Source organism: Oreochromis niloticus, linkage group LG4 (genome assembly GCF_001858045.2).
Source record: "Oreochromis niloticus isolate F11D_XX linkage group LG4, O_niloticus_UMD_NMBU, whole genome shotgun sequence".
NCBI lineage: Eukaryota > Metazoa > Chordata > Actinopteri > Cichliformes > Cichlidae > Oreochromis > Oreochromis niloticus.
In genome coordinates, this window is record NC_031969.2 from 9,641,728 (window position 1) to 9,650,275 (window position 8,548).

The window sequence follows — 8,548 nt, forward strand, 5'->3', positions numbered from 1 at the left end:
AACAAAAACGAAATAAAGGTATAACGTAGACATGCAAAGAAACACAAAAATATAAGAAGAATTTTTAATTTTGCACAGCACAATAAAAAGGCAGCAAACAAAAATCAGCAAACAAAAATCAGATCACAAGAGATGATCAGCACCTGAGTACGGCATTGCACTGATTGTTTCCTCTACTCCTGCAGCAATAGTGTTTGTATATATGAAGACATTCAAGCAAAATAAAGATTTTACTTTAAGGTGGCACAACTGCTGATTTTGTGATTTGGCATTTTATCATATCATAAAGCTACTGTCAGCGTCAAAGGCACCAATGGCTGCACACAGGACACCCTGAGGAAAAAAAAACGTGTTTAGAAATAGATCGGAAATCTGTGTTTACCAGTGTTGAATGAAATCCTATAAAAAAGTGACAGCTGAGAAGAAAGGATATCTGCTCATGGGATGCAATAGCAAACATGCAGAAAAAAAAATTATCTGCTGGATGGACATGAAAAGGACAGATAAAACCGATGGGCGTGGACCTTCATTACCCTGAAAAAATCGCTGTCGCGCGCACACAGTCACACACTGATGCTCATGGTTTGAAAAGAACGGGCTGCATCTTGACAAAGGTGAAGTTGTAATACTGTGGCAGGCCCTGGTGACTGATGCTGCTGAATTTGTCCCAAGAGAACGGCGGGAGTCCGTCCTGCGTTGTTGGCCCGTTCACTGCCTCCACACGGAAATCCCCAGCCAAGTGGAAATCTGTCACCTGCACAGTCAACAAAACGCCAAGAAGTAGAAAGCTGGGTAGAGCTTAAAAGCATCTGAATTCATGAAACCTGCATGACTGCTACTGATGAAAAGGCTATTGTGGTGCTCTGGGAATACCTTAGTGTCATAGCAGCCCTTTGGTGAAGGACCCTCTCCTCGCAGGTCTTTACGGCAACAGATGGACTTGCAGGGGTCACCCTGGGAGTACGGATCCTTCTTGTAGTCTGAAAACAAGCAAACCAAAAATATCATGCTTGCTCGAGCTACAGCTTGAGACTTGAGCTTCAGAATAGCTAAATAGGAAAAGGCCACGTAATTAGGTATACTTGTTCAACTACTTGTTAATGCAAATATCTAATCAGACAACAAAATACCAGCTCAGATAATCTCAAACTGCCTTTTTAAAGTGACAATTTACACAAACAAAAAAAAAAAGTACTAAAGTGGCCTTCAGTGTCACTTAATCCACTAGATGTGATTTGCCTCCAGCGCTTTGTTGAATGTGTGCTTCTAACAAGATGTAACTAATGAAGTGTACTGTAGCCAAATATCTAGCTTATGAAACAGCAACATACAAAGAGTCAGCAGAATGAGCTAAAACTAAGAAGCTGAGATGGAGCCACACACCATTGAATCTCATGATGTGCTTCAAGGATTCCAGGTCCTTAACATCACCCTGGTCACGGCGAAAGATCTTGGCTCTGGGACAGAGGTCATAGGAGAAGTCCTCTCCGTACTGCTCCGACATTTCTACGTAACCACTCATTGTGTAGATCTTCCGATGGAAAGGAACGTTGTAGGACGGCCAATAACCTGTTAGAAATGGATGTGGTGATGAAAGGAAATCACAGAAAAGTCTAAAAATGAAATAAAATACAATTGAAAGTAGAAAATGATTAGCTACCTGTGCGCAGAGTCTGTGTCTGGTCCGAGTACTCCACCAAGCTGGGGATCTGCTCCACCACAGTCAGCGCACCGTCGTCGAGACTGTGGCCCAGCTTCACTTTGCTTCTGTCCAACACCATGTACTGATTGTTGTAGGTTCCTGCAAAGGTTGCAGGTGGATTTATGGTAGAGAAAAAAAGTCTGATAAGATGCCTTAGCATGAGTTAGCCTTTTCTATCAAAACACAGCACAGTTTTTGTGCTTCGTGTATAAAGATCCATGTACATAAGGCAGACATGCTCACCAGAGTTATACATGGAAAAGGTTTTGGCCCATTCTTCTCCAGTTTTTGCCAAACTGTGAGCCAGTCTGACCCTCTGCCAGGCCAGTAGGCTATTTGGGGTGATTGTCTGAAAAAGGGAGGCGTTGAAGACAACGTTGGTAGTCTGCGTCATCATCAGACCACTTCCCAAGAGGTAGAAGTCATCCAGCGACTCCAGGAAGCCTGAAGCCACAAATAAGCCACATTACAAACATGAGCTTTATGGATGATATAAGAAGATAAACATGTTCTTTTTCCATGTGTGAAGAGGACGAGATAACCAACATTGTTATACAGAGATAGCAGAATGAATGGTTGGCCTTCTGGAGATGGCTGACACTGACTGAATTACAGTGGAATCATCTGCAAAAATCTAAAACTTAAGAAGCTGATCTCACCAAATTCATTTAAGGCGTCTTTAAATGACCTGGAGGCAGCTACTACAAATGTACTGCATGAATATTAACAGCACAGTACTATTCAATAAACTCAGTGACTTTTACTTTTATTTACATTTATTGTTTCAGCAGTTCATAAATTTTGGTTGTGTTTGTATTTTACTTCATCAGTTTTACATTCATATTATTTCAGTGTGTTTTTGCTGTGTATTTTCATCTGTGTTGTACTAGTCTATGCAGACTGCCTGTCTTGGATAGGACATCGTTTTAAAAGAGTTTTGTAACCTTAAAGTAATGTTATCCTGGTTAAATGAAGGTTCAATCAAAATAAATGAGGTACATTTTCACTGATGCTCTTGCTTTCTTACATACCAGGGTAGCTGCTAAAGGATAGTTTTCCAGTGGCTGTATTGGGCTCAGTGATGTGAAAGTCCCAGTGTTTGTAAATCCGCATCGAAGCAGCGTATATGTACCAGCTGGAATGAGCGAACAGGAGGTTCTCGTACCCCGGCAGCATCTAAAGATGATGACAGAAATAAGTAATGGGACAATCCCATGTCATGTCCAACAGTTATGTAGCTTAACCAACATAACAGCATTGGTTTAGTTAGATAATTAACTTAAATTCAAGAATGTCCCTTCAACAAAAGCAACAAAATAGACAGAACAAAAGTCAGAATAGGTGACGTTATAGGACTTTTAAATTTGGCCTGTAATTTAGCACAAATATAAATTTGTTAAAGCTGCCGTGCAAAAAACACTTTGAAGTTACAGATTTTAGAATATGCACCTCCGTGCACAAAACTGTCCCCTGATTTAATTATGACACTGAAAATGAAACTTAGTTTCTTTAAATATATGCCATATTTTTTCCCCCTGAATCTTGACGAATGAGAGGAGACACCATATTTTTATAAAGTAATCTTATCAACTGCTTCTTTTATGTTGCACAAATGGAACACTTTGGTGTATCCACCAAGACTTGAAACCAGCGACTGAGAGGAGGAACTGAAGAGTAAGATGTTTACTGAGCTCATAGACAGTATTGGGAAGGTTACTTTTAAAATGTATTCCACTACAGATTACAGAATACATGCCCCAAAATGTATTTTGTAACGTATTCCGTTACGTTACTCAATGAGAATATCGTATTCTGAATACTTTGGATTACTTAATATATTATCAAGCTTTTTACAACTACATGAATGTACTATTGCTGTGTGATTTATTACTATTGCTGAAGGCTACTCGCCATACCAACACCAACTAGATTTTTAAATCTTAATATAAAATGATTAACAGTAGGTTGACATTAGGTAAGGCTGCACTTTTTGCAGTGATCTCGTATAGAATACTATTCTGCGCGAATATAAAACAGGTCCGCGGGTCCGAACCGTAGTAAAGGGACCTCTGGCTAATACGTCGGGTTCCGTGTCGGGCTCGTAGCCGACAGCTAGCTTTACTTTGTTGTCTGGGTCAACTTTGCTAGTGAGAGACAGAGAGAGGCGTTGAAAGGCTGCTCAAACGGAACTTATTGTTTGGGAGAAAAACACGAACACGGTGTACAGTCGAGTCTTAATAGCTTACTTACAACTGGGCTACACTGCCCATGAGGCTACATTATTTAGGGCTATGCCTGTAACACTCTGCCTATTGCCTTCATATTAAATAACTTTTTGAACAATAATTTTTTTAAATATTTCATCACTTCATTATGCGGGCTGAAAGTAGAGGTGACATGGGCCGCGAGATTGAGACCCAGGCATTAGAGCCTCTTAATGCGTGTTTTGTTTGGGTTTCCACCTGCGTGGAATTACCAAAAACAGAGAGGGCATAGCCTAACATATGAAAGGCCGTGTAATCCCTTTATTTCAGCAAAGTAACTGTATTCTGAATACCACCTTTTTAAACTGTAACTGTAATGGAATACAGTTACTCATATTTTGCACTTTAAATAAGTAACGTCGGTACGTGTATTCCGTTACTCCCCAACACTGTTCATAGATCAGATGTTTATTCAAAGTCAGACTTCCTTTTGCAACCAGAAGAAAGAATGTGTTGATTTTAGGCATCACAAGCTTCACTTTTGGTCTCTATATCCATCTTTTATATACAGTCTGTGATTAAGTTATGTTTTGACCTCTGACCTTGATGAGTGCAGAGCAGTGGCCCATCCCTGGAAGTTTGAAGTCTCTGGGTGAAGGGTAGGAGCTGGGGACCAGGGCTGGGATCAGATCCAGCAGATCTCCCACCGCGTTCAGGAACTGGACGTCAAACAGCGTCAGCGGCTTTGGGAAGGACAACAGATAAACAGCTGGTCAGCAAATGCAAACAAACACTGCTGCTGCCCCTGAAGTGAGACAACTATTTATCAAAAAACCCCAAAAACATACAGAATAAAAGCTACAAAATAATTAATTATGAGAAAAGAAAACATAAAAAGTCCTTTCACATCTTACAGCAAATGAAAGTCGATCCTTTAAGCAAATAAAATAATTATTTGAATTCATAACTGCTGGTATGTAGTATTACTGCTACTGCCATTAATATAACACTATTGGCTCTATAGCATATTTATAAAAATCTTCTTAAGTACTATTACTTCTACTTTTTATATTTAACATGACTTAAGCCTGTGAAACCTGATATGAAATTGTTGGTTGATGCTTCTGCATTTCAGAGTGCAGATTGGTAAAAAAAAATACTAACAAATCATTCTTGCTGTTTGTTGTGTTTTTGTGGGACAAAAATCCTGCCACATGGCTATCCTACCTTCTTCCCTTGCTTCTCGGCCCACGCTGCCATTCCTGCCTGCAATCCGTCCAGCTGAGCTACGATGAAGCCGGCGTGTTTCCACAGAGGATCGGAGCTCTTGTTCACCTGCTGTCTGACCCATGAGTCCTGCTCCCTGAACGTGCAAGAATCATATTAGACTGACATTTAACTAAACAGATCAATACTACTTTACAAAAACCCCACCGTAATACTGCATCAGTAGAAAAACATGATCAAAACTGTTCTTAACTCTGCAACATTATGAGTGTCAGGGGTGAACTTCTTTAAGCTCTGTTGTGGTCTTTTTTTCTTTTGTTTTCTTTTTTTTTTTGCCCATCCCGTTTGGTTCTTTATCCGTCAGAATTACTGTCTGAAGGCCAAGAAAGATGCCCAACAGATTTACTTTGCCAAGTGGGTCATCACGACCTTGTCGTATTGGTCCATTTTAATGACCTTTGTTATTATTATTCATTATTTTATTTTATTTTCAGTTTTACAGACGGGACAGACATGACTGGGGGATAGGAAAGGAAGAAAGAAAGAGAGGGAGGGAGGGAAAGAAAAACAGGTGAAGAGGGAGAGTGAGAAAGGGCACTTAAAAAAATCATCTGGATCACCTGTTGAGAGAAGAAAAAAAGAGAAAAAAAGAAAACAAGCAAAAAAGAGAGCAACATAATAAACACGACACCATCGCAATAATCTGGCTAAGTGTAAATAACAGGAAATACTCAATAGTGAATGTTATTGTGCAGCACGCAAGACTGACAGCGCACAATGTGCTTTTGCCAAGAAAGGTGTAGTTTGTGTTTGTGTACACCCGTGCGCACACCTGTGTGGATGAGCATGCTTGTATTCAAAAGGTTTCTTCATTTAACGATCTGCTAGAGGGTGTGGGGAATGCCAATGCTGAGAGTGCTTAAATGTTTGGTTGAACTTTTATTCAGAAGAGGATATGAAAGATGACAGATTGTGAAGTTGATGTGACATTTCTGCTGCTTGGGTTGTAACTCTAAAAGGAAAAGGAAACAGACTCACTCCATAAATTTCTGAACTGGGTCGAGCATCTTTGGGTCTGTGATCAGCTGCGGGTACATGTTGGTGTAGTGGTCCATCATCTGCCTCGGGAAGAAGAAGAATGAGTACAAGTATAAGAATGAATACAAAATGCCCAGACTCAGAATTTGAGTGAAATAAATAAAGTTATAATAAGAACTGACAGCACTTACTGGGCGGTCAGGAAACCTTCGAGGTAGCCAGCCAGGAAGAAAGTGATCTCATCTGTTTCAGGAGTCTCTCCATACCCTGCTCGGATCTCCAGGACACTCCAGCCTGTACTGGATAGGGTGTCATTCAGGAACCCGTAAGCATCCCCCTCGACCTCCATCACCCCCTCCTTTAGCTTGACAAGCTTGTGATAAGGGTCCCAGTACACAGTGGCTGCTGTCAGCTCTGAGAAGACATCAACATAATGAAAATACAAACAAAAAGGGAGGCGGAGATCCCAGCTCCTTTACTTATGGAACTTTTTCCCTCTATATTGGCTGTGATGAATTAATGGGTGCGAACAAAAATGAAAGTTAAATGCCAGGTTAGGGATTACACTGCATGAAATACTTCACTTCACTCAGTCTCCAAAACAACTTAAAACCCAACAGCTGACAGAAAGTATCTGTACAGCACATTCATACAAGCAGCACGGACACTGGAAATCAACCACCACTTCATTCCTGAAAGAATGAAACCAACAGATGGTTTGATAAATGCAGGCCCATCTACCTTCCAAGGGAGTCCACCGTTGTCATAAACAGCTGTTTACATACGACCAGATCCTAATGCCGCAGACCTGTTTTATATACGCCCGGAATAGTTTTATATATGAGATCACTGCAGTGCAGCCTTACCTAATGTGCATCCTACTGTTACTAATTTTATATTAAGATTTTAAAAATCTAGTTGGTATTGGTATGGCGAATAACATTCAGTAACAGTAATAAATCACGCAGCAATAGTACATTCATGTAGTTGTAAAAAGCTTGATAATATATTAAGTAATCCAAAGTCTTCAGAATACATTACTGTCATTGAATAACGTAACAGAAAACATTACAAAATACATTTTGGGGCATGTAATCTGTAGTTGAGTATGTTTTAAAAGCAACCTTCCCAACACTGCTGGTGTCCTTCTACAGAGCCACCATCCAGAGTGTACTAACCTATTGCATATGCATCTGGTACACTAGCTGCACAGTGGCGCAGAGGAAAGCACTCCAAGGGGTCATTAATACCGACCAAAGGATCACAGGATAACCTCACACCCTGGACACTCCCTGTTTGAACTGTTGCCCTCGGGCACACAGTACAGAGCAATTAGTATAAGGACAAATAGACTCAAACACAGCTTTTACCCAACCGCAATAACATGTCTGAATGCTGCTACTAAAAAAAAATGTCCATCACGCCACTCTTGAAATGGTCTATGCACTGACTGAAGCATGTGTGTGGGAATGTATGTGAATGTTTGCTCATACTATTCTTATTAGCACTATTAATACTACTAAGTATTTTATTTAGTGATTTAATTAAATGTTATTGTTTTAATTTATATTTTTATATTTCTATGGATGATGCACTGATCGGAGACCACTTTTAATTTCGATGTACCTGCGACAATGACAATACAGACATTCTGATTCTGATTCTGATTCTTCAGAGCCTTAAACAATCACCCGTGACTTCTCATGGACTCGTCCTACTTACTGTCAGCAGAGGCGAAGGTCGCAGCCACGATGAATAAAAGACAGACATGTAACCAATTTAGTGAAGACATGTCTGCGAGAATGGAGCTAAAAACTAAAACTACTGCGGGACATAGAAATGGTTCGAACAGAAGTGGCACAGGTAAAGAGGATATCTGTCTTTTCCATGCAGGGAAAGTCCAAAGGTGACGCGAGCCCAGAGTTTTCTGATTGGCTGCGGCCAGGAGCGGAAAAAGGGAACAGTACGTACACGTGAAAACATTTCGAGACAAGCTGCCGGAACAACTAAGATAGTTGGTAAATAAGAGCACATGGTTTTTAGTTTTGAGACAAGGAAAGAAAGAAAATAACTTCTCACCCCAGATGGGACTCGAACCCACAATCCCTGGCTTAGGAGGCCAGTGCCTTATCCATTAGGCCACTGGGGCTGTATGAGTATGTGAAATTCACAGGAAACTATTTAGAGATGATAACAGTCACCCTTGGACGATTACATATCGTAGGTACCGGAGCCTGAGTCCGGAGTCATGTATGGGCTTTTAGAAAGTTTAGTTCAGACTAACATGACGCGTCTACAGCGAAGACAATTCACCGTCTGCGCATGTTTCCGTTCCGCTTTACAACTGAAAACAAAAGCCCCATCTTTATGTCCATTG

The 8,548-nt window shown here is 40.5% G+C and overlaps 1 protein-coding gene and 1 non-coding gene across 3 annotated transcripts; both read right to left on the minus strand.

Annotated features, from left to right (window-relative positions):
- Positions 1 to 50: 50 nt before the first annotated feature.
- On the minus strand, positions 51 to 8,075 carry LOC100698040 (phospholipase B-like 1). Of its 2 annotated transcripts, XM_005468397.4 has the most exons (12): positions 7,894 to 8,075; positions 6,363 to 6,585; positions 6,172 to 6,255; positions 5,134 to 5,269; positions 4,509 to 4,649; positions 2,734 to 2,878; positions 1,946 to 2,146; positions 1,661 to 1,801; positions 1,384 to 1,569; positions 874 to 980; positions 534 to 754; positions 53 to 333 (listed from the first exon to the last, which is right to left on the minus strand). In XM_005468397.4, exons 1-11 carry the CDS (start codon positions 7,961 to 7,963, stop codon positions 578 to 580), a joined length of 1,611 nt encoding a protein of 536 aa, XP_005468454.2. In that variant the 5' UTR covers positions 7,964 to 8,075; the 3' UTR covers positions 53 to 333; positions 534 to 577. The 2 variants fall into 2 exon arrangements, with proteins under 2 accessions (XP_013125595.2, XP_005468454.2); XM_013270141.3 differs by having other exon boundaries at positions 51 to 754.
- A 172-nt stretch (positions 8,076 to 8,247) lies between these two features.
- trnar-ccu (transfer RNA arginine (anticodon CCU)) lies at positions 8,248 to 8,320 on the minus strand. The gene has a single exon. It is a non-coding gene; the product is annotated as a tRNA-Arg (tRNA).
- Positions 8,321 to 8,548: the final 228 nt, after the last annotated feature.

Coding starts and splice junctions, on each gene's coding strand:
- LOC100698040 (XM_013270141.3), bottom strand. CDS start 7,963: ATGTCTTCACTAAATTGGTTACATGTCTGTCTTTTATTCATCGTGGCT. Junction 2,879..4,508: donor ACTGCTCTGCACTCATCAAG/GTCAGAGGTCAA, acceptor CATCATCTTTAG/ATGCTGCCGGGGTACGAGAA. Junction 1,802..1,945: donor CTTTTCCATGTATAACTCTG/GTGAGCATGTCT, acceptor CAACCTTTGCAG/GAACCTACAACAATCAGTAC.